Source organism: Bombina bombina, chromosome 5, assembly GCF_027579735.1.
Source record: "Bombina bombina isolate aBomBom1 chromosome 5, aBomBom1.pri, whole genome shotgun sequence".
NCBI lineage: Eukaryota > Metazoa > Chordata > Amphibia > Anura > Bombinatoridae > Bombina > Bombina bombina.
Genome location: NC_069503.1, coordinates 551,905,181 through 551,931,133, shown reverse-complemented (window position 1 = coordinate 551,931,133; position 25,953 = coordinate 551,905,181). Strand labels below are relative to the sequence as shown.

The following is a 25,953-nucleotide window of genomic DNA, read 5'->3' as shown; positions in this document are numbered from 1 at the left end:
CCCCCTTTCTGTTGCATATGAAAAGACCCTTTACACAAACAGGAGCAAGCTGGAGTAGGTAACTGACGGTATTCTCATAAAACTTTGGGGCTTGGTTAGGAATCTGAAAATCAGAGCAATGTTATTTAAAAATAAGCAAAACTTTACTCTCTTTTTTTTTTTTTTTTAAAAACAACAACTTTATAGGCTATATAAATAGATCATCTACAAAACATTTATGCAAAGAAAAAATGAGTGTATAATGTCCCTTTAAGGAGTTTGCCCCTAATGCGGGATCGCTCCAATTGGGGGACTGAATCTCTCTGTCTTCAAACATGGATACAAGATGTCTCAGATAGACCACGGACATAGTATCGCAGGGTTACTACATAGAATTCATACCTTTCCTCCCTGAGGCAGGTTCTACACCTCAATTTTATCTGCAGGCCAGATAAGTGAGGCTTTTTTGTTGTGCGTTTAGGACTTCTCTTCCCTGTGAGTGATAGTTCCAGTTCCTGTAAGGGAACAGGGTCTAGGATTTTATTAAAGGGACACTCTACCCAAATTTTTTCTTTTGTAATTCAGAAAGAGCATGCAATTTTAAGCAACTTTCTAATTTACTCCTATTATCAATTTTTCTTCGTTCTCTTGCTATCATTATTTGAAAAAGAAGGCATCTAAGTTTTTTTTTTGTTTCAGTACTCAGGACAGCACTTTTTTTATTGGTGGATGAATTTATCCACCAAGGACAACCCAGGTTGTTCACCAAAAATGGGCCGGCATCTAAACTTACATTCTTGCATTTCAAATAAAGATACCAAGAGAATGAAGAAAATTTGATAATAGGAGTAAATTAGAAAGTTGCTTAAAATTTCATGCTCAATCTGAATCACGAAAGAAAATTTTTGGGTACAGTGTCCCTTTAATTCCTGTGTGTGGTTCCGAAAAAGAAGAATTTTTTTCATCCTATGGTAGACCTAAAGTGTCGCAACAAATTGTCTCAGGGTACCGTTCTTCTGATGGACACCAGTGGTTCCATTCTTCCTTTGGTCTAGGGGGGTCAGTTAATGGTGACTATAGACCTGGAGGACGCGTATTTTCAAGTTCCTGAGTTTTACCTTTCTGTCAAAAACTTTCAGTTTGGGGCTCTTCCCTTTTGGCCTTGCCATGGCTCTCAGCGGGGGCTATATTGGCAGTGATCAGGTTTCAGGTAATTGCTGTGATGCCCTTCCTGGACGTCTTAATGGTTCAGGTGCCATCTTTTCAACAAGCAAACTCTCATACAGAGATCTTGTTGTCTTTCTTCATTCCCACCGATGGATGAAAATTAGTTCCCTTGTTCCAGCTACAGGTGTAGTTTTCTTAGGGACCATATTAGTTTCCCTTTTTTCTGAAAATATTTTTTACAAGGGTCAGTAAATAGATGATTCCTTCCGTTTGCCTCTTGCGGTACTCTACTGTTTGGTCCTTCAGTGGCTCAATGAATGGAGGTATTTGGTCTGATGGTTGCTTCATTGGACATCATCCCTTTGCTTGATTGCATCTAAGAGTATGCTGTTTTGCATGTTCAGATAGTGGACCGGGGATCTTGTGGCTCTGTCTCGGACGATAGATCTAGATCTGTCGACATGAGATTCTTCCCTGTGGATCAGAGAGGGGGAATTAGTAGTAGAGCGCTTGCTTAGCTTGTGAGAGGTAGTGGGATTGTTGCCCGCATTCTCCAGAATATTTTGGTTTTCTCAGGAGCATCTGTCTCGGGGCACATGCTTTCGGAGACCTTCCTGAGTAATAGTGACAACGGTCGCAAGCCTGTTGGGTTGGTGACTATGGACTTGGGAGGTTTCTGCTCTTCCCATAACCATCTTGGAGTTGAGAGCGATCTACAATGTTCTGATGGCTTGGCCTCAGTTGTCAATGTTTTTTTCAGGTTCTAGTTGAACAATTTCTCCTCAGTGGCTTGCATTAACCACCTGGGAGGAACCTGGAGGTCCTTTGCCATGATTGGCATCGATTGTCAGATGGGCGGACGCTCACATTCGTTGTTTATCCACTATTCATATTTCAGGAGTAAATAACCGGAGCAGACTTCTTGAGCAGTCGGGTTTTTCATCCCAGGTAGTGGATGCTTCTCCCGGAGGTGTTCTCCAGGTTATCCCTCAAATGGGAGGTGCTGGAGTTGCAGATGTCAGTACGCCAAGCTCCCAAGTTATGTTAAAAGTCAAGAGATCAGCAGGCTGCTCTGTTAAATACCATGGTGGTTCCTTGGGATTTCAGTCCGACATCCCTGTTCCTCAATTTGCTTTCCTTCCACGAGTCATTGCTTGTATCAAATGGGAGTGAGCATCGGTATTTCTCCAACATAGGTGTGTCCGGTCCACGGCGTCATCCTTACTTGTGGGATATTCTCTTCCCCAACAGGAAATGGCAAAGAGCCCAGCAAAGCTGGTCACATGATCCCTCCTAGGCTCCGCCTTCCCCAGTCATTCTCTTTGCCGTTGTACAGGCAACATCTCCACGGAGATGGCTTAGAGTTTTTTAGTGTTTAACTTGAAAGAGATTATCTCTGATATCACTGGGGGCAAGGGCCACGCCCTTCCTCAGGATAGGTCTTTCAAGGCCAAAAATAAACCTAATTTTCGTCCCTTTCGCAGAAACGGACCAGCCCCAAGTGCTACGTCCTCTAAGCAAGAGGGTAATACTTCTCAAGCCAAGCCAGCCTGGAGACCAATGCAAGGCTGGAACAAAGGAAAGCAGGCCAAGAAACCTGCCACTGCTACCAAGACAGCATGAGATGTTGGCCCCCGATCCGGGACCGGATCTGGTGGGGGGCAGACTCTCTCTCTTCGCTCAGGCTTGGGCAAGAGATGTTCTGGATCCTTGGGCACTAGAAATAGTCTCCCAAGGTTATCTTCTGGAATTCAAGGGGCTTCCCCCAAGGGGGAGGTTCCACAGGTCTCAATTGTCTTCAGACCACATAAAAAAACAGGCATTCTTACATTGTGTAGAAGACCTGTTAAAAATGGGAGTGATTCATCCTGTTCCATTAGGAGAACAAGGGATGGGGTTCTACTCCAATCTGTTCGTAGTTCCCAAAAAAGAGGGAACATTCAGACCAATCTTAGATCTCAAGATCCTAAACAAGTTTCTCAAGGTTCCATCGTTCAAAATGGAAACCATTCGAACAATTCTTCCTTCCATCCAGGAAGGTCAATTCATGACCACGGTGGATTTAAAGGATGCGTATCTACATATTCCTATCCACAAGGAACATCATCGGTTCCTAAGGTTCGCATTCCTGGACAAGCATTACCAGTTTGTGGCACTTCCGTTCGGATTAGCCACTGCTCCAAGGATTTTCACAAAGGTACTAGGGTCCCTTCTAGCGGTGCTAAGACCAAGGGGCATTGCAGTAGTACCTTACTTGGACGACATTCTGATTCAAGCGTCGTCCCTTCCTCAAGCAAAGGCTCACACGGACATTGTCCTGGCCTTTCTCAGATCTCACGGGTGGAAAGTGAACGTAGAAAAAAGTTCTCTATCTCCGTCAACAAGGGTTCCCTTCTTGGGAACAATAATAGACTCCTTAGAAATGAGGATTTTTCTGACAGAGGCCAGAAAATCAAAACTTCTAAACTCTTGTCAAATACTTCATTCTGTTCCTCTTCCTTCCATAGCGCAGTGCATGGAAGTAATAGGTTTGATGGTAGCGGCAATGGACATAGTTCCTTTTGCGCGCATTCATCTAAGACCATTACAACTGTGCATGCTCAGTCAGTGGAATGGGGACTATACAGACTTGTCTCCGACGATACAAGTAAATCAGAGGACCAGAGATTCACTCCGTTGGTGGCTGTCCCTGGACAACCTGTCACAGGGGATGAGCTTCCGCAGACCAGAGTGGGTCATTGTCACGACCGACGCCAGTCTGGTGGGCTGGGGCGCGGTCTGGGGACCCCTGAAAGCTCAGGGTCTTTGGTCTCGGGAAGAATCTCTTCTACCGATAAATATTCTGGAACTGAGAGCGATACTCAATGCTCTCAAGGCTTGGCCTCAGCTAGCAAAGGCCAAGTTCATACGGTTTCAATCAGACAACATGACGACTGTTGCGTACATCAACCATCAGGGGGGAACAAGGAGTTCCCTGGCGATGGAAGAAGTGACCAAAATCATTCAATGGGCGGAGACTCACTCCTGCCACTTGTCTGCAATCCACATCCCAGGAGTGGAAAATTGGGAAGCGGATTTTCTGAGTCGTCAGACATTTCATCCGGGGGAGTGGGAACTCCATCCGGAAATCTTTGCCCAAATTACTCAATTGTGGGGCATTCCAGACATGGATCTGATGGCCTCTCGTCAGAACTTCAAGGTTCCTTGCTACGGGTCCAGATCCAGGGATCCCAAGGCGACTCTAGTAGATGCACTAGTAGCACCTTGGACCTTCAAACTAGCTTATGTATTCCCGCCGTTTCCTCTCATCCCCAGGCTGGTAGCCAGGATCAATCAGGAGAGAGCATCGGTGATCTTGATAGCTCCTGCGTGGCCACGCAGGACTTGGTATGCAGACCTGGTGAATATGTCATCGGCTCCACCATGGAAGCTACCTTTGAGACGAGACCTTCTTGTTCAAGGTCCGTTCGAACATCCGAATCTGGTCTCACTCCAACTGACTGCTTGGAGATTGAACGCTTGATCTTATCAAAGCGAGGGTTCTCAGATTCTGTCATTGATACTCTTGTTCAGGCCAGAAAGCCTGTAACTAGAAAAATTTACCACAAAATATGGAAAAAATATATCTGTTGGTGTGAATCTAAAGGATTCCCTTGGGACAAGGTAAAAATTCCTAAGATTCTATCCTTTCTTCAAGAAGGTTTGGAGAAAGGATTATCTGCTAGTTCCTTGAAGGGACAGATTTCTGCCTTGTCTGTGTTACTTCACAAAAAGCTGGCAGCTGTGCCAGATGTTCAAGCCTTTGTTCAGGCTCTGGTTAGAATCAAGCCTGTTTACAAACCTTTGACTCCTCCTTGGAGTCTCAATTTAGTTCTTTCAGTTCTTCAGGGGGTTCCGTTTGAACCCTTACATTCCGTTGATATTAAGTTATTATCTTGGAAAGTTTTGTTTTTGGTTGCAATTTCTTCTGCTAGAAGAGTTTCAGAATTATCTGCTCTGCAGTGTTCTCCTCCTTATCTGGTGTTCCATGCAGATAAGGTGGTTTTACGTACTAAACCTGGTTTTCTTCCGAAAGTTGTTTCTAACAAAAACATTAACCAGGAGATAGTCGTGCCTTCTTTGTGTCCGAATCCAGTTTCAAAGAAGGAACGTTTGTTGCACAATTTGGATGTTGTTCGTGCTCTAAAATTCTATTTAGATGCTACAAAGGATTTTAGACAAACATCTTCCTTGTTTGTTGTTTATTCTGGTAAAAGGAGAGGTCAAAAAGCAACTTCTACCTCTCTCTCTTTTTGGATTAAAAGCATCATCAGATTGGCTTATGAGACTGCCGGACGGCAGCCTCCTGAAAGAATCACAGCTCATTCCACTAGGGCTGTGGCTTCCACATGGGCCTTCAAGAACGAGGCTTCTGTTGATCAGATATGTAAGGCAGCGACTTGGTCTTCACTGCACACTTTTACTAAATTTTACAAGTTTGATACTTTTGCTTCTTCTGAGGCTATTTTTGGGAGAAAGGTTTTGCAAGCCGTGGTGCCTTCCATCTAGGTGACCTGATTTGCTCCCTCCCTTCATCCGTGTCCTAAAGCTTTGGTATTGGTTCCCACAAGTAAGGATGACGCCGTGGACCGGACACACCTATGTTGGAGAAAACAGAATTTATGTTTACCTGATAAATTACTTTCTCCAACGGTGTGTCCGGTCCACGGCCCGCCCTGGTTTTTTAATCAGGTCTGATAATTTATTTTCTTTAACTACAGTCACCACGGTATCATATGGTTTCTCCTATGCAAATATTCCTCCTTTACGTCGGTCGAATGACTGGGGAAGGCGGAGCCTAGGAGGGATCATGTGACCAGCTTTGCTGGGCTCTTTGCCATTTCCTGTTGGGGAAGAGAATATCCCACAAGTAAGGATGACGCCGTGGACCGGACACACCGTTGGAGAAAGTAATTTATCAGGTAAACATAAATTCTGTTTTTAATAGTTCCTGCATAGTCTCGCAGGATCTGGTATACAGACCTAGCGGAGATGTATTTCTTCCACCTGAGGAAGGACCTTCTAATTCAGGGTCCATTCTTTCATCCAATTCTCTGAGGCTTTCTGCTTGGGGATTGAATGCTTAGTTCTGTCTAAGCGTGGGTTTTCTGATTCGGTCATTGAGACCATGATTCAGGCTCGCAAGCCTGTTACTGGTAACTTTTGCCATAAGGTATGGCGTAAATTTCCCTGATCGTGTGAATCCCAGGACTACTTTTGGAAGTAGGGTCAGGATTCCTAGGGGTTTTGCCCTTTCTCTGGGGAGGTCTGGAGGACGGTTTCTTCAGTCAGTTCTCTGAAGGGTCAGATTTCTGCGTTACCCTTTTTTTTTTTTACACAAGTGTCTGGCAGATGTGTCAGATGTGTAATCTTTTTGTCAGATCCTGGTAAGCATCAGGCCTGTGTTTAAGTCTCTTGCTCCTTTTGGAGTTTTAACCTTGTTTTAAGGTTTTGTAGCAGGCTCAGTTGAGCCATTGCATTCCATAGATTTAAAATTTTTATCTTGAAACTTTTCTTTTTTAGCTATATCTTCTGTTCGGAGAGTTTAGGTACTCTCGGCTTTGCAGTGTGATTCGCTTTATTTTATTTCGGATAACGTGGTTATTTATCCTAAGTGGAAATATTGTTTGAGAATTTACTGTTCCCTCTCTGTGTCCTCATTCTTATCTCTTAAGGAACGTGTGTGCACAATAAGATGTGCGTGCTTAAAGGGACACTAATCCCAAATTTTTTCTTTTGTGATTCAGAGAGCACGACATTTTAAGCAACTTTCTAATTTACTCCTATTATCAAATTTTCTTCATTCTCTTGGTATCTTTATTTGAAATGCAAGAATGTAAGTTTAGATGCCGGCCCATTTTTGGTGAACTTGCTGATTGGTGGATAAATTCATCCACCAATAAAAATGTGCTGTCCAGAGATTTCTGAACCAAAATGAAAGCTTAGATGCCTTCTTTTTCAAATAAAGATAGCAAGAGAACGAAGACAAATTGCTTAAAATTGCATGCTCTATCTGAATCGCGAAAGAAAAAATTTGGTTTCATGTTTTTTCTTCTGTTTTTGTTTGTTTTCTCTGTAAACAGAAAGCTACTGCTAATTCTCTTTTTACTGGTTGAGACGTTTAATTTGTTTGCTTTTCAGACTGTGGGGCTGCAGTCTCCTGAGAGAGTTATGGCTCATTACACGAGGGCTGTCTCTTCTTCTTGGGCCTTCACAGATGAAGCTTCTGTGGATTGGTTTGGCAAGACTGCAACTTGGTCTTCTTTGCATACTTTGGCCAAATGTTATCAGTTTGATGTTTTTGCCTCGGACGAGGTTTCTTTTGGAGGAAAAGTTCTTCAGGCAGTGGTGCCTTCTATTATGTTTACCCGGCTTGTCCCTCCCTAGTCATCTGTGTCTTCTAGCTTGGGTATTGGTTCCTAACAGTAATTGATGATGTTGTGGACTCATCATATCTTTGGAAAGAAAACAACATTTATGCTTACCTGATTGATTTATTTATTTCCGGATATGGTGAGTCTACGACCCCGCACTTTTATTAAAACAGTCCTCTTTAGCTAAACGTCAGGCACCTCTAAACTTTGTGTTACTCCTTTTTCTCCATTACCTTCAGTCAAATGGCTGGGGTGTGGGGGAAGGGAAGTGATACTTAACAGTTTAATTGTGGTGCTCTTTGCCGCCTCCTGCTGGCCAGGAGTGATATTCCTAACAGTAATTGATGAAATTTAGTTTTTTTATTTTACCTGTTGGTCATTTTAAGTGCATGTTGGGGAAAAAATTACCTATTTATTTTTTGGATTCTTTTTGTTTTGTGGATTTAGTTTTGCTATGGAAAAAAAAGCTTTTGTTATCCTGCCATTATTTCTCATTACCTGTGGACTTCTTTGCTTGGGTATTAGTATCCCAGGAGAAATGGTTTTTGGACTCTCACCACATGTATAAAAAGAAAATATAATTTATGTTAACCTTATAAATTTAATTTCTTTTATGGTGGTGAGAGTCCACAAGTCCCCACCCAGTTGTTATTTTGGTGATGGTTTATTTTATTTTTTTTGCAGATATTTTTACCTTTTTATTTAGCTCCATTTTTCCTACCTTTCTTCCTTGGCGTCACACTAGTTTATAGTAAGGTGGGAGGGAAGAGAAATTCCCAGAAGTAATTGATAATGGACTCTCACCACCATTAAAGAAATTAATTTATCAGGTAAGCATAAAGTATGTTTTTCACCTTGTTACAGAAGGAGTGATCAGTGATGTAGCTGGCTTTTTGACAGCTGTATTGTTTGCTTGGTTTAGCATAAAGGGTATACATGCTCTTCCCTGCAGCATGTTTAACTTAAAAAAAGGGATCAAGTTTAAAAATAATTAAAATCTAATTATTTAGTAATAGTGCACAGCAATGTGGATACTCTGCTACGTGAGAAACTAGGTATGCAAATGGTAAAAGCATAAAAGTGCAAGTGCACATATACAGCTATGTGGCTGCCACAGTAGTAGCCATACACCCTCTGAAAGGACTAGCAACACCAAGCTGACAATAGACACTGTCTAATAGGTGGGTTTGTGAAGATAAAATATTAACCCCTTGAGCTAAATGGACGCAGAACTACATCATGCGGTACATAGCCCATTGTACCTCATAACTTATACGTCCATACTGCTGGAAGCCCAATCAGTTTCCATTGTCAAATGGCAACCGAGAATTGCTGTTCTTTGGCTTCCAACATCTGCCTTCATTGGTGCACCGTTACCATATGAAGGCAGATTTCCAGATCATTACAGACAGCGACATGGTCTGTGTCACTGTTTGTAACAGTCTCCATTTTATTTAATATATATGTGATTGCATTTGGCAGCGAAATGGTGGCATGAAATATACCATAATGGTCCCTTTATCAATACCTTGGGTTATCTACTTAAAAAAAATAAGATATATAGTTTCTCCAACATTGGTGTGTCCGGTCCACGGCGTCATCCTTACTTGTGGGATATTCTCTTCCCCAACAGGAAATGGCAAAGAGTCCCAGCAAAGCTGGTCACATGATCCCTCCTAGGCTCCGCCCACCCCAGTCATTCTCTTTGCCGTTGCACAGGCAACATCTCCACGGAGATGGTTAAGAGTTTTTTGGTGTTTAAATGTAGTTTTTATTCTTCTATCAAGTGTTTGTTATTTTAAAATAGTGCTGGTATGTACTATTTACTCTGAAACAGAAAAGGATGAAGATTTCTGTTTGTAAGAGGAAGATGATTTTAGCAGACAGTAACTAAAATCGATTGCTGTTTCCACATAGGACTGTTGAGATGCAGTAACTTCAGTTGGGGGAAACAGTTAGCAGACTTTTCTGCTTAAGGTATGACTAGCCATATTTCTAACAAGACTGTGTAATGCTGGAAGGCTGTCATTTCCCCTCATGGGGACCGGTAAGCCATTTTCTTAGTCAAAAACAAACAGAATAAAGGGCTTATTATGGGCTAAAAAACTGGTAGACATTTTTATGGGCTAAATCGATTGCTTTATTTGTGCATATTATTCAAATTTAGGCTAACAATTGACATTTATAATCTTGGGGAACGTTTATAAAACGGCAGGCACTGTATTGGACACCTTTTTCAGTCAGGGGGCCTGTCTAGTCATAGACTGAGCCTCATTTTCGCGCCATTAATGCACAGTTTTTTGAGAGCAGGGCATGCAGATGCATGTGTGAGGATCTAAGAATCTCTGAAAAAGCTTTTAGAAGGCGTCATTTGGTATCGTATTCCCCTCAGGTCTTGGTTGGGTCTTAGCAAAGACTGTATCTGGGACTGTATAGGGGTTAAATTGAAAAACGGCTCCGGTTCCGTTATTTTAAGGGTTAAAGCTCTGAAATTTGGTGTGCAATACTTTTAAGGCTTTAAGACACTGTGGTGAAAATTTGGTAATTTTTGAACAATTCCTTCATACTTTTTCACATATTCAGTAATAAAGTGTTTTCAGTTTGAAATTTAAAGTGACAGTAACGGTTTTATTTTAAAACGTTTTTTGTGCATTGTTGACAAGTTTAAGCCTGTTTAACATGTCTATACCTTCAGATAAGCTATGTTCTATATGTATGAAAGCCAATGTGTCTCCCCATTTAAATTTATGTGATAATTGTGCCATAGCGTCCAAACAAAGTAAGGACAGTACTGCCACAAATAATGATATTGCCCAAGATGATTCCTCAAATGAGGGGAGTAAACATGATACTACTTCATCTCCTACTGTGTCTACACCAGTTTTGCCCATGCAGGAGGCCCCTAGTACATCTAGTGCGCCAATACTTATTTCCATGCAACAATTAACGGCTGTAATGGATAACTCCATAGCAAATCTTTTATCCAAAATGCCTACTTATCAGAGAAAGCGCGATTGCTCTGTTTTAAACACTGAAGAGCAAGAGGACGCTGATGATAATTGTTCTGTCATACCCTCACACCAATCTGAAGGGGCCATGAGGGAGGTTTTGTCTGAGGGAGAAATTTCAGATTCAGGAAAAATTTCTCAAGCTGAACCTGATGTGACATTTAAATTTAAATTAGAACATCTCCGCGCACTGCTTAAGGAGGTGTTATCTACTGTGATTGTGGGCGGAGCCTAGGAGGGATCATGTGACCAGCTTTGCTGGGACTCTTTGCCATTTCCTGTTGGGGAAGAGAATATCCCACAAGTAAGGATGACGCCGTGGACCGGACACACCGTTGGAGAAAGTAATTTATCAGGTAAGCATAAATTCTGTTTTTGATAAGTAAATCAAAAATCCAGGCCTCTATTTCTGTTTAAATTTAGTGATATCAAAAGTGTTAAAAATTCTCTGGCATTTTGGGCAAGTTTTTCTCTGAAATTCCTGGTACCGAAGGGGTTAAAAGGAGCTATTTAAAGAAAAAAATATATATAAAGGCTCATTTCCTTCTTAATATGAAGAGTCCACGGCTTCATTCCTTGTGGGAAATACTGAACCTGGCCACCAGGAGGAGGCAAAGACACCCCAGCCAAAGGCTTAAATACCTCCCCCATTTTTCTCATCCCCCAGTCATTCTTTGCCTTTCATCACAGGAGGTTGGCAGAGAAGTGTCAGAAGATACGGAGTAGTTCCTTCGGAATGGGACTGGAGTTTTAAGTAGTCTTGTCAGCCTCTCAGTGAGAGCATTGACAAATGTTTAGAGTCTGGAGATATAGATAGATTCTTTCTGTGAACCCATCCAGACTCGTATTAACAGCTCCTTAAGCAATCAGTGTTGACGGGTTTCACTGCCTGCTTTTTTCACTCAAGTCTATTGTAGCATCACTCCTGACAGACTATCAAACTTGAGAGGCTGTGTTTCTTTTCCATGGCATAGATTCCGGTAAGATAGTTTCATTTTATACACTTATTATAACGCAAGAAGACTGGGTCACAGTGTGGCTCCTTTTACCTGTATGGAATCAAGGGTTAATATCTCCGGAAGGGGATTATTGAACAGTGGGGATTAATCACATAATGTAAATACTGTGTTTATGCTGCAATATGTGTGAGATGAGGCTCAGGCAGATGTTGGAACGTACAGGTTTTACTTTCATTTTGATTTAGCTGCGCAGCCTGTTAGGCTTGGCGCGCTTTTAGCTGCAGCAGGGGCGGTCCTGTGTGGCGCACCATGTGACCAGGTGTGGTCACACTGATCTTCTCTTCTTCCTGACCGTGCGGTTTACCGGATACAAAGCCGTTTCACTGTTGGGCCTGGGTCATAGGAGGTGGTGAGTGCCCCACCCATTGGGGGTATAAAGGTGCCATTTTTCTTTCTTTCTTATGACACAGTGAGTCCACGGGATCATCAATTACTGTTGGGAATATCACTCCTGGCCAGCAGGAGGAGGCAAAGAGCACCCCAGTAAAGCTGTTAAGTATCACTTCCCTTCCCACAAACCCCAGTCATTCTCTTTGCCTTTAGTGCAAGGAGGAGGTGAAATCATTAGGTGTCTGAATATGATTCTTCTATCAAGATTTTTTTGTTTTATTGGAAGCCTGAGCAGACTTGCTCTGATCTATCTGACACTTGGGTTTAGCTGTACTCCACGTTAGTCTCTTCAGCAGGGCTGTGGTGGCTTTTAAGCAGTTAGGAATTGGTGGGGTGGGCTCCACTGAGTTTCCTAACAGATTGCTGCCCTCATTCAGAATGACAGAGTAGGCTTACTCTGTTCACTTCTTCTGTCCGCAGGTCCCTGTGAGTGACTGGTCCTCCTGCCGGACTTCAGGAGTGCAGGTAAGAGCCATTTTACTTATTTTAAGATTATTTGGCACTTGGTGTTTAAGTGAGCTGCACCATTTTGGGACATTTATTCCTGCGGTCAGGAATTTGTCAGGCAGGCTGTGGGGCACTGTGTGGCGGTAGGAGGGAGACTGAGCTGAGTTTTGTCCTCATATTCTCAGTTTTTTATATTTTATTGATGGCTCAGTATGTATAACTGTTAGCAGTGGATTCTCAGTTTTTATTTTCACCTTAGTCGCTTGCCGTTTTCGGCAGTGTGTGTGGGGGCGTGACGTCACTGGGAGGCGTGTTTCCTTCTGAGCGCGCGGCTCTTTGGTGCCGTTTTTCCGGAAAGAGCCTTCTGCATGTTAACTCTGCTGTCTCGGCCCTCTTTGCTGTCCGGAGGCCCAAAAGCATTCGTGCCATAACAGGAGGGGCAGGTAGGCACCTCAGCTTAGCGCTGAGGTGTAGAGGGTGCCTGTAGGGTTTTCATATTTATTTATTCCTTTTTTCCCTTACACGGTTAGGGGAATAAATAGCACTTGTGAGCGTGGTGTTGTTTTTTTGTTTTTTTAAGTCACAGTACTTTTTAGTGAAATTTAAGTTAAATATTCAGTGTGTTTAACGTTTTCAATGCATTATGGACCTAGAGTCTAGGCTTTCCACTGTATGCAGACTCTGTTCTGATACCCAAATAGAACCCCCTTTGCTTTTCTGTAGTTCCTGTATTGAGATAACTATTTTGTATAAAGACAAGCTTTTTCATACTGAGCCACAATTTTCTCAGGATTATGCTGTTCAGACATTGTCACAGCCTCCTTCCTGTTCATCCCAACCTTTTGGTAGGTCACATGCAGTTCCCTGTGGTTCCTCTCAGGCTCCGGATGGAGTGTTTTTAAAGGCTAAAATAGCAGCACATGTATCCTCAGCGGTTTCTGAGGCACTGGCAGTCATCCCCATGCTGCAGGGTAAAAGTAAGAGGAAGTCTATAGATTCAGATAAGGTACCTATTCCTTTTCAGGCTGACCGAATTCCTCCTTCACTCAGATCTGAGGAAGAAGATACTTCAGTGGCTTTTGAGAGTGAAATCTCAGATTCAGAAAGTGTAATTCCTTCATCTGATGCTGAAGTGGTTTCCTTCAGATTTAAGCTTGAGCACCTCCGTGCTTTGTTAAAGGAGGTTTTAGCTACATTGAATGACTAATACTCCTATTGAAGTCAATCCTAAAAAGTCCAGTAAATGAAATAGATATGTTGTTGTTTCTTCTCCTTGGGGTTATTTCCAGTGCCAGACCACACCACGGAAATTATTAAGGAATGGGAGAGACCAGGAATTTCCCGTCTCCCCTTCCCCAGTCTTCAGGAAGATGTTCCCTGTGGCTGATTCCATCAGGAAATTATGGCAGATAGTTCCTAAAGAGGAAGGAGCGATTTCCACTTTGGCTAAAAGAACTACTATTCCTATTGAGGACAGCTGTTCCTTTAAGGATCCTATGGATAAGAAGCTGGAGGCTCTCTTAAAGAAGATGTATACGCATCAGGGTCTGCAATGGCAACCGGCGGTATGCATTGCTACAGTGACCAGTGCGGCAGCTTACTGGTTTGACTCCTTTTTAGAGCCCCTTCAAACTGAGAACTCCTTTTAGAGGAGATTCAGGATAGGATTAAGGCTCTTAAGTTAGCCAATTCTTTTATCACTGATGCTTCCTTACAGGCCATTAAGTTGGGAACCAAGATACAGTATCGGGTTTTGCAATCTTAGCTTGTAGGTCCTTATGGCTTAAATCCTGGTCTGCCAATGTTTCTTCAAAATCTATGCTTTTTGTTATCCCTTACAAGGGAAAGACCTTGTTTGGACCAGCATTGGCAAAAATTATCTTTATCACGGGCGTTTAAAAGGTTCCTTTCTACCTCAAGACAAGAGGAATAAATCGAAAGGTCCCAAGACTAATTTTCGTTCCTTTCGTAACTTTGGAGGTAAGTTGTCCCCTGCTTCTTTCAAACGGAGCAATCCAAGCCTGTATGGAAACCTGGGCAGTCCTGGAGCAAGGGGAAGCAATCCAAGAACCCCACAGCTAAATCCAAGTCAGCATGAAGGGGCTGCCCCCGATCTGGGTTCGGATCAAGTAGGGGGCAGGCCCTCTCTGTTCGCAGAAGCTTGGGAACGGGATGTTCCAGACCTTTGGGCAGTGGACATTGTTTCTCAGGGATAGTAGTTAGAGTTCAAGACTTTTCCTCCCAGAGGAAGGTTCCACCTCGCAACATTATCTGTAGACCAGATAAAAAGAGAGGTGTTCTTGAAATGTGTGCAGGACCTTTCCCTTTTGGGAGTGCCTGTACCAAGTCAGGAACAGGGTCTCGGGTTTTACTCAAACCTGTTTGTGGTTCCCAAAAAAGAGGGAACTTTCAGGCCCATTCTAGATCTAAAGTTACTAAACAAGTTCCTCAGAGTGCAGTCCTTCAAGATGGAGACTATCCGCTCCATCCTGCCCCTGATTCAAGAGGGTCAATTCATGACTACCATAGATCTGAAGGATGCATACCTGCACGTTCCCATTCACAGGGATCATCACAAATATCTGAGGTTTGCTTATCTAGACACTTCCACTTCCAATTTGAAGCACTTCCATTCGACCTTGCCACCGCTCCCAGGATTTTCTCAAAGGTCCTAGGGACTCGATTGGCAGTAGTTCAGTCTCGAAGACTTGCAGTGGCGCCTTATCTAGACAACATTCTGGTTCAGGCGCCATCCTTTCAAATAGCAGAATCTCATACAAAAACATTGTTGCCGTTCCTTCGTTCACACAGTTAGAAATTCAATCTGGGGTTCTCTGGTTCCGTCTACAAGAATGACCTTTTTAGAAACCATTATAGATTCTCTAGCTATGAGGATTTTTCTGACGGAGGTCAGAAGAGTCCAGATTCAGTCTGCTTGCCTGTCACTACAGTCGGCGGCATGACCGTCAGTAGCTTTATGCATGGAGGTAATCAGGTTAATGGTAGCTTCCATGGACATAGTTTGCTCGGTTCCACTTAAGACCCCTGCTGCTTTGCATGCTTGCTCAGTGGAACGGGTATTATACAGATCTATCTCGTAGAGTAGTTCTGGATCAGTCAACCAAGGACTCCCTACTGTGATGGCTGTCTCAAGAACATCTGTCCCAGTGGCCGTGTTTTCAGAGACCCTCCTGGGTAGTTGTGACTATGGATGCCAGCCTTTTAGGTTGGGGGGGGGCAGTCTGGGACTCATTGAAGCAGGGACTTTGGTCTCAGGAGGAATCTGCTCTCCCCATAAACATATTGGAGTTCAGACTGATCTTCAACACCTTAATGGCTTGGCCTCTGCTGGCTCTAGACCGTTTTATCAGATTCCAGACGGACAACATAACCTCAGTGGCCTACATCAACCACCAAGGGGGAACTCTGAGTTCCTTAGCCATGAAGGAGGTGGCACAACCAAATGGGGATACCATAATTGGATCTGATGGCGTCTTGTCAGAACAACAAGCTTCCAAAGTATGGTTCGAGGTCAAGAGACCCTCAAGTCTTTCTGATAGATGCTCTGGCAGTTCCTTGGAACTTCAGGTTGGCATATCTCTTTCCTCCGTTTGCTCTCCTTCCGTGAGTCATCGCTCAGATCAAGCAGGAGAGAGCATCAGTGATTCTTATAGCTCCTGCGTGGCCTTGCAGGATCTGGTATGCAGATCTAGTAGAGATGTCGTCCCTACCTCCGTGGAGACTAACTCTCAGGAAGGAACTTCTGCTTCAGGGGCCCTTCCTTCATCTGAATCTCGTTTCCCTGAAGCCGACTGCTTGGAGATTGAACGCTTGATTTAAGCCAAGCATGGATTTTGAGTGTCGGTTATCGAGACCATGGTTCAGGCTCGTAAGCCTGTCACTAGAAAGATTTACCATAAGATATTGCGTAAATATCTTTATTGGTGTTAGTCTAAGGGATATTCTTGGAGTAAAGTCAGGATCCCAAGGATTTTATCTTTTCTCCATGAAGGCCTTGAGAAGGGATTATCTGTCAGTACACTCAAGGGTCAGATTTCTGCTTTTTCCATTCTGTTATACAAGCGTCTGGCGGACGTGCCGGATGTACAATCCTTTTGTGAGGCCCTAGTCAGAATCAGGCCTGTATTTAAATCATTTGCTCCTCCTTGGAGGCGTAAACCTTGTTCTTAAAGTTTTACAACAGGCTCCGTTTGAGCCTATGCATTCCATAGATATTAAGTTATTATCTTGGAAAGTTTTTACTGCTATTTCTTCTGCTAGGAGAGTTTCTGAACTCTCTGCTTTGCAGTGTGATTCTCCTTATCTAATTTTTCATTCAGATAAGGCAGTCCTCTGTACCAAGTTTGTTTTTCTTCCTAAGGTTGTTTCGGACAGGAATATTAATCAGGAAATTGTTGTTCCTTCTCTCTGTCCTAATCCTTCTTCTCATAAGGAACGTTTATTGCACAACTTAGACGTTGTGCATGCTCTTAAGTTCTATTTGCAGGCTACAAAGGGCTTTCGTCAGTCTTCTGCTTTGTTTGCTTTTCTGGAAAACGTAAGGGTCAGAAAGCTACTGTCACTTTTCTTTCTCTTTGGTTGAGGAGTATTATTCGTTTGGCATATGAGACTGCTGGACAGCAGCCTCCTGAGAGAATTACAGCTCATTCCACCAGGGCGGTGTCTAATTCGTGGGCCTTCAAGAATGAGGCGTCTTCTGTACAGATCTGTAAGGCTGCGACTTGGTCGTCTGCACAATTTTTCTAAATTCTTTAAATTCAATACTTTTGCCTTGGCCGAGGCATCTTTTGGGAGAAAGGTTCTTCAAGCAGTGGTGCCTTCTGTTTAGGTTACCTGTCTTGTCCCTCCCTAATCATCTGTGTCCTCTAGCTTGGGTATTGATTCCCAACAGTAATTGATGATCCCATGGACTTACCGTGTCATAAGAAAGAAAACAAAATGTATGCTCACCTGATAAATGTATTTCTTTCTTGACACGGTGAGTCCACGGCCCTCCCTGTTTTTTCAGACAGTTTTGTTTATATCAGGCACCTCTGCACCTTGTGTTACTTCCTTTCTCTCCTTTTCCTTTAGTCGATTGACTGGGGTTTTTTGGGAAGGGAAGTGATACTTAACAGCTTTGCTGTGGTGCTCTTTGCCTCCTCCTGCTGGCCAGGAGTGATATTCCCAACAATAATTGATGATCCCTTGGATGATCCCGTGACAAATACATTTTTCAGGTAAGCATAAATTTTGTTTTTTGATTTTCTTTCTGGGTTGGAATCTGCTGCCTTTAAGTCTCCAGCTGTGGAGGAGCCAGATATTAAATATAGGATTGAACACTTACGTTTTCTTCTAAAGGAAGTTTTGGCTACTTTGGAGGTTTCAGAACCTAAATTACCTGAGGAACCTTGTATTCCTAAATTAGATAAGGTCTAAGAGGGCAGGGTTGTACCACAGACTTTCCCGGTTCCCGTTAAGATGGCGAACATTATTAAGAACAAATGGGAAAGACTTGGCTCTTCTTTTTCCCCTTTTTCTTTTAAGAAATTCCCGGTTCTGGACTCTCAATTAGAGTGGTGAGGTTCCATCCCTAAGGTGGATGCTGCTATCTCCACTCTGGCTAAACGAACTACTCTCCCCCTTGAGGATAGTTTGTCGATTAAGGAGCTTATGGATAAGAAGCTGGAAACTATTAAGAAAAATGTTAAATCATACAAGATATTTGTTTCAACTGGCAGAGGCTGTTGCTGCAGTTGCTGGAGCGGCTACCTACTAGTGCGACTCCTTATCTGAGTTGATTGAGGTGGAGTCCCCTCAACAAGATCCAGGAAAGTATTAAGGCCTTAAGGGTAACTAATTCTTTTATTTGTGATGCAAATATGCAGATTATTCACCTGAATGCCAAGGCTTCAGGTTTTTCTGTCCTAGTCCGTAGGGCACTCTGGCTGAAGTCTTGGTCTGCGGACATGACTTCAAAATCTAGACTTCTTTCCCTTCCATTTAAGGGAAAGATTCTTTTTGGTCCAGGCCTGGACTCAATAATCTCCACGGTTACTGGAGGCAAAGGTGCCTTTTTACCGCAGGATACGAAGAACAAGCCTAAAGGAAAAGGTCCTAATTTTTGTTCCTTTTGTTCGGAACCCTCTGCAAAGCCTGAGCAGTCCAAGGGAACTTGGAAGCCGACTCAGTCCTGGAATAAATCCAAGCAGATCAAGAAGCCCGCTGAGTCAAAGTCGGCATGAAGGGGCGGCCCCCGATCCGGCTCTGGATCTGGTAGGGGGCAGACTGTGTCACTCTTTTCAGAAGCTTGGTTTGGGGACGTGCAAGACCTGTGGGTTCTGGAGGTCATCGCTCAGGGATACAGGATACATCCTCCCAGGGGCAGATTCCTCTTATCAAACCTGTCTTCAAGGCCAGAAAAGAGAGAGGCTTTTCTAGGGTGCGTGAGGGATCTCTCCTCTCTAGGGGTCATTGTGCTGGTACCGCCAGCAGCGGGAGATCTGGGTTACTACTCAAACCTCTTTGTGGACCCAAAGAAGGAGGGTGTTAAAACAAATTCCTATCCGTCCCCTTGTTCAAGATGGAGACAATAAGGTCCATTCTTCCCTTAGTTCATTAAGGACAGTTCATGACCACAATAGACCTGTAGGATGCATACCTTCACATCCCTATACATAAGGAACACGTTAAGTTCCTAAGATTTGCGTTCCTGGACCAGCACTTCCAGTTTATTGCACTTCCGTTTGGTCTAGCTACTGCCCCAAGAGTCTTTACAAAGGTTCTGGGGCTCTGCTCGCAGTGGCCAGAACCAGAGGTATAGAAGTGGCGCCTTACTTAGACGATATTCTGGTTCAAGCACCATCCTGTCTGGCAGAGGACCATTCGAAAGCCCGTCTTTCTCTTCTTCGATCTCATGGATGGAAAATAAACTTAGAAAAGAGTTCTCTTATTCCCAGTACCAGGGTGGAATTCCTGGGTATGATAATAGACTCCATATCCATGAGGATATTTCTTACAGACCAGAGACATTGCAAGCTTACTTCCAATTGTCTTGCCCTCCAGACCGCCTTAAAGCCCACTGTGGCTCGGTGTATGGAGGTAGTTGGTCTCATGGTGTCCTGCATGGACATCATTCCTTTTGCCAGATTCCATCTCAGACTTCTTCAGCAGTGCATGCTGAGACAGTGGAATGGCGATCATTTGGATCTGTCTCAACAGATTTCTCTGGACAACCGGTAGAGAGAATCGCTCTCCTGGTAACTCTGTCCAGAACACCTGTCCCAGGGGACATCTTTCTTGAGACCATCCTGGGAGTTTGTGACTACGGACGCAAGTCTTTCAGGATGGGGAGCTGTTTGGGGTGCCAGGAAGGCACAGGGCCCATAGACCCAAGAGGAATCTCTCCTCCCAATCAACATTTTGGAACTTCGGGCGATCTTCAATGCTCTGAAGGCTTCTTGGCCTCTTCTGGGTTCGTCTCAGTTTATCAGATTCCAATCGGACAATATAACCTTGGGGGCTTACATCAACCATCAGGGGTGAACGAGGAGCTTCCTAGCAATGAGGGAAGTATCTCGAATTCTGGAATGGGCAGAGGCCCACAACTGCTCGCTGTCAGCGATCCACATTCTGGGTGTGGACAACTGGGAAGTGGATTTTCTCAGCAGACAATCCTTTCATCCGAGGGAATGGTCTCTCCGTCCCGAGGTGTTTGCAGAGATTTGCAACAGATGGGGGACGCCGGAGATAGATCTCATAGTGTCCCGGCTCAATTCCAAGCTACCCACATATGGGTCGTAGTCCAGGATCCTCAGACGGAGCTAGTAGATGCATTAGCAGTGCCTTGGAGGTTCAGTCTGATCTACATTTTTCCGCCGTTACTACTTTTCACTCGTGTAGTGGCCCGCATCAAACAGGAGCAAGCATCAGTGATTCTAATTGCTTCATCGTGGCCACGGAGGATGTGGTTCACGGATCTGGTGGGGATGTCCTCATCTCCTCCATGGAGGTTACCCTGTCGCAGGGATCTGCTGGTACAAGGTCCTTTTATTCATCAAAATCTAGATTCTCTGAGGCTGACTGCGTGGAGATTGAACGCTTAATCCTAGCCAAGAGAGGTTTCTTGGAGAGAGTTATTGATACTCTCATTCAAGCTCGTAAACCGGTTACTCGCCGCATCTATCATAAGGTGTGGAGGACCTACTTATTCTGGTGTGAAGAGCGTGGATTCCCTTGGCATAAGGTCAGGGTTTCCAGAATTCTTTCTTTTCTCCAGGATGGTCTGGAGAAGGGCGGGCCTTTCTGATAGCTCCCTTAAGGGACAAATTTCGTCCCTATCTGTTTTACTGCACAAGAGGCTCGCTGAGCTTCCAAGATGTCCAGTCTCTTGTTCAGGCACTGACTAGAATCAGGCCTGTGTTTAGATCTAGCGCTCCTTCTTGGAGTTTAAATCTGGTTCTTAAGGTTTTGCAGAAAGCTCTGTTTCAGCCTATGCACGTAGTGGTCATTAAATGTCTATCTTGGAAGGTTCTTTTTCTATTGGCTATTGCCTCAGCGCGCAGAGTATCTGAGATGGCTGCCTTGCAATGTGAGCCCCCTTACCTAGTATTCCATGCTGATAAGGCTGTTCTTCGTACTGGGTTGGGTTTTCTTCCTAAGGTTGTTTCAGATCGTAACATAAATCAGGAGATTGTGGTTCCTTCTTTGTGTCCTAATCTTTCTTCTCCGAAGGAGCTGTTACTTCATAACTTTGATGTGGTTCGGGCCTTGAAGTTCCATCTCCAGACTACAAAGGAGTTTAGGCAGACTTCTTCTTTGTTTGTTGTCTATTCTGGGAAACTAGAGCTGTGGCTTCCTCTTGGGCCTTCAAGAATGAGGCCTCTATGGAGCAGATTTGTAGGGCGGCTACCTGGTCCTTACATACTTTTTTAAAATCTTACAAGTTTTACGTTTTTGCTTCGGCTGAAGCAGCTTTTGGGAGAAAGGTTTTGCAGGCTGTGGTGCTCTCAGAATAGGGTCCGCTCTTTTTTTACCCTTCCTTTTTATTCAGTGTCCTCTAGAGCTTGGGTATATGTTTCCCACAAGTAAGGAATGAAGCAGTGTCCTCCTCATATTAAGAAGGAAAACATAAATTATGCTTACGAGATAATTTAGTTTTCTTCTGTATGAGGAAAGTCTATGGTCCCCGTCCATAGTCTCCGTTGAGCAGACCTAAATTTTTGCTTTGTTCTTTTGGCACCATTTATACCCTGATATTTCTCCTACTGTTCCTTGTTCCCTCGGCAGAATGACTGGGGGATGAGGGAAGTGGGGGGAGGTATTTAAGCCTTTGGCTGGGGTGTCTTTGCCTCCTCCTGGTGGCCAGGTTCAGTATCTCCCACAAGTAAGGAATGAAGCCATGGACTCTCCTCATACCGAAGGAAAGGAAATTTTCTGGTAAGCATAATTTGTTTTCATCAATCCGTGTACACAATGTGTACAATACACATATAGTTCAAACATTGCTCAAAATTAATGAATCGGAGGTACAGTGGGTATTGAAAAGAATCACCCCTCTTGAAAATAATCACATTTTGTTGCTTTGAAATAAAGACACACAGTTTTTGTTTATCCAATTGTAATTACTCAGTGCAATTTATAACATCCAAGTGAAAGATATAAAACCAACATGTCAGGCAAAAATAAAGACAATTCAAAAACATCACTGAGTTGGAAAAAGGATCACCCCCTTGTGTCAGTATTTTGTTGAACCACCTTTTGCTTTAGTTACAACCTTTAGTCTGTTGGGATATGTCTCTACTAACTTTGCACATCTAGACAATATTTGCCCACTCTTCTTTGCAGAACTGCTCAGGTTCCGTTACATTTTATGGTGACTGTTTGTGGACTGCAGTCTTCAAGTCATGCCACAGATATTCAATGGGGTTTAAGTCTGGGCTCTGACTAGGCAATGCGAGGACATTCACCTTTTTCTCCTTCAACCACTATGTGGTCATTTTTGCTGTGTGCTTTGGGTCATTGTCATGTTGGAAGGTAAACCTTCTTCCCATTGACAACGTTGTTTAAGGCCAAATAATTCAATTTTAATCTCATCTGACCATAACCTTTTTCCATGTGGCCCCAGAATCTGTGTGTTATCGCAGAGCTCAGTCATGACTGCATGTGGCCTTTGTTGAGGAGTTGCTTTTTTCTTGCAACCCTCCCATACAAGCCATATTTGTGGCAAATTTGTGATATTGTTGTCACATGCACACAATGACCACTCTTTGTCATAAATTCCTGCTTCAGAGTTGCTGTGGACCCCTTTATAGCTTCTCTGACCAGTTTCCTTCTGGCTCTTTCATCCAGTTTGGAGCAACGTCCTGATCCAGAGAGGGTCTGTGTTTTACCAAATACCTTCCACTTCTTAATAATGGACTTCACTGTGCTTCTAGGCATTGATAAAGCATTTGATATTTTCTTGTATCCATCTCCTGACTTGTGCCTGTTTACAACATTTTTCCTGAGATCTTTTGACAGTGCCTTGCCACCCATAGTTGATTGTTTGCTTCAGTTGCACTACCAGGGACTGAGATGCTCCAGGAAAGCTCTTTTCATGCTGAGCTAATCAATATGCCCACAGCTGACCATAGTTGAAGGTCAAATGGCTTTGTGTGTGCCGTTGAGAAGATGATTAGCTACACCTGGTTAAGTTTACAAATAACTTTAGGAGGGGGTGATCATTTTTCCAACTCAGTGATTCTGTTTTTGAATTGTCTCTATTTTTGCCTGGCATGTTACTGTTATATCTTTCACTTGGATTGTATAAGTTGCATTGAGTAATGAAATGCAATGTTATTGAGTAATTAAATACAACTCAATAAACAAAAACTGTGTGTCTCTTTATTTCAGGCTGCAAAGCAACAAAATGCGATTATTTTCAAGGGGGGTGATTCTTTTCAATACCCACTGTATATGGTTATCAAAGGAAAAAAGCTAGCAAGTATACAGCAGTTTAATGCATAAATGTATGGAAGCAGGTATGCAACATTGCTTTATTCTTTCACCGTCTGAGGTCACACTGTAGTCTTAACTGAATATATGTGTGTGTCCTCAGACCTACACATGCCACAACATGTACTGCTTGGGCTGCTCCTTCAGCAGTACTGATCTGCCCCTCAAAGCCAGAACAGGTAGCAGGGAAATGTTTCATCCTAGAGGCAACAGCTTGCAACAGTTAGCAGTATAATGTACATATGGATGAAGCATGACTTCCATTGGCCTTCTACCACAGCTCAGTCGACAGGCTTCTTCCAGGCTAACGTGATCTTTTCACTTTTTATAAGGCAACCATTAGATACATCCTCAGAAGGTGAAATTATTCATGGCATTTACATACTGTTGATGCGTTTTTATATAATTATACTGATTTACAGTTAATATTCACACACGTGCAGAAACCTTAGAAATCTAAATGGAAATTTTACATTCTTAGATGACCACAGTTGCAACATAAGTTTTTTTTTTCTATTTTTCATTATTTATTTAAATTGAGTAGAAAGACGAACAAAATCATACTTTTCTGTCAAATTAAAAAAATGCAAATTGACATTTAGCATTGTTTGCAGTCCAGAGACATCCTCATCTGATATTTATCAATCAACCACTGTGTAGTGTTTGGTTCTAGATCCTGCAGGATCACATTTAAATTAAATCACATACTTAAACGTTTTTGTGGAAATACATACTGAGTTTTATGTCTCTTGAAAAAGGTAAATGTGTTCACATATTAAATGTTTTTTTGATTTTTTTTTATCACAGGAAGCAGTTTCATTCTTCAACATCACAACAATGCAGAAAGAAATGTATGAGTTTGCCACACAGCATCTTCATGATGATGATGAGGTAAGTGATTGATAGGCAAAAGACTGGAGGGATTTTTTTTTACTGGCTATGCATTTTTACTTTGAGGTTTTCTAAATTTTGGCACAAGTTGAGTTAATAACTTTGTTAATAATCTTAGAGCAAGGATGTCTGTCTTAGAGTATAATACTTACTGCACTAAACACTATCTATACTGTATATATTCTAAAAACAGCTATATTATAAATGTCTGGTCAAATAATTTGTCTTTACAGTATTATAGGAAAAGTCCTATAAAACACCAAAGTCTCTTTCATCAGATGGTGACAGTCCACCAGTCATCACATTGGAATTCCCCTACTGACCACTAGGAGGAGGCAAAAATAAACCGCAACACACCAGAGCTTTTAATTCCTTCTACGTCCTATGATCCTCAAGCATTTTCTTTTGCCTCCTTGATGAGGAGTGAGGTTAAAGTGCAGATCTACTCGTAATTTAGAGGGGTCCTCAACCAATCTAAGTCACAGTTCCTCCTTATAGTAACCTGTCATTCATAGGGATAGACAAGTATTTATCAGCCAGGCAGTGAGAAATGTCACAGGCTTCCCAGGTGAAATGTTGACTTGTCTACCAATCCCATAGTCTACATTGAACTGCTCCTTGTAGATCCATAGTCCTTCCCCAGGTGAAATAACGTCCATGATATTGTGCTCACACTGCCTAGGATGGGCTTGTCTAGTGGGAGCAAGTTGCTGCAGCTGAGAGTAAACACAGAGGAACAAAGGTGGTGACAATTGAGTACTTTGCACCATTTTTAACCCATGTTCTGTTAGTATGAACACGTGCACATAATTCACATAGTCTGGGGACATCAGCTGATAAACCTTCTGATATTTTAACCTCTTCCAGTTTGTTTGCTAGGATTCTCAGGTTTATCCACCTGCTATGTGATGAGTCTATTTATAACACTAAACTGGGCTTTGTTGGGTGTCAGTGTGTGCAAGGGTTTTTACTCATCTGAACTTTCTTCAAAACTTAAGCATTATATTCATTCTACTATTATTGAAGTTTTAACTATCTTGCTTCCAGCTGTTAAGCGCATATGTTTGGAACGATTGGAAGGTGGTTCTTCTTTGATCTTTAGCTTATCAGAGACTTTAAGTGTGGTAGGCACTTGCTGCTTGTACCCAGTGCGAATTAAGCTTGCTCATGCCTTCATTCACAGCTTTGTAAACAATGGAAGAGATTAAATGGGGTTAAAATTTTGACCGCAAATGAATGCATAAAAAAGGCCAGTACAGGCCCAGAATAACTCGCTGACCCATGACAAAAAGTATACACGGATAAGGTAGGCTCAGATCTTCCCAGAGTTTTATGCTAGTTTGCATAAAAAATGTTTAAAAATTGCTGGCAAAAATACTTAAATGCCATGCTGTCTGGTGCAGTCTACTCCACCCCCCTTATCAGTGTTTAGACACAGGCATTTTATTTAAACTGAGTTCACAGCTTCTAGGCATGCTCCAGCAGGTAATCAAGGTAATCACTGTGCACTTTTGCATTCTACCAAAGCAACAATATTGGAGAGGCACTGCAGTATAAATTTGCAGGTAAAGTAATTAAAGTACATATTATATATTTTGTCTCTATCCAAACTTGTTTTATGTCCCTTTAAGAGTCCACGATCCA

The 25,953-nt window shown here is 42.8% G+C and overlaps 1 protein-coding gene across 1 annotated transcript in view; it reads left to right on the top strand.

Moving 5' to 3' along the window:
• Positions 1-25,953, top strand: part of CRTAP (cartilage associated protein) — a 601,161-nt gene that overhangs the window by 518,886 nt on the left and 56,322 nt on the right. Inside the window, exon 6 of the mRNA XM_053714506.1 lies at positions 24,226-24,309. Within this exon, the coding sequence (XP_053570481.1) occupies positions 24,226-24,309 (84 nt within the window). The remainder of the gene's footprint in view (positions 1-24,225; positions 24,310-25,953) is intronic.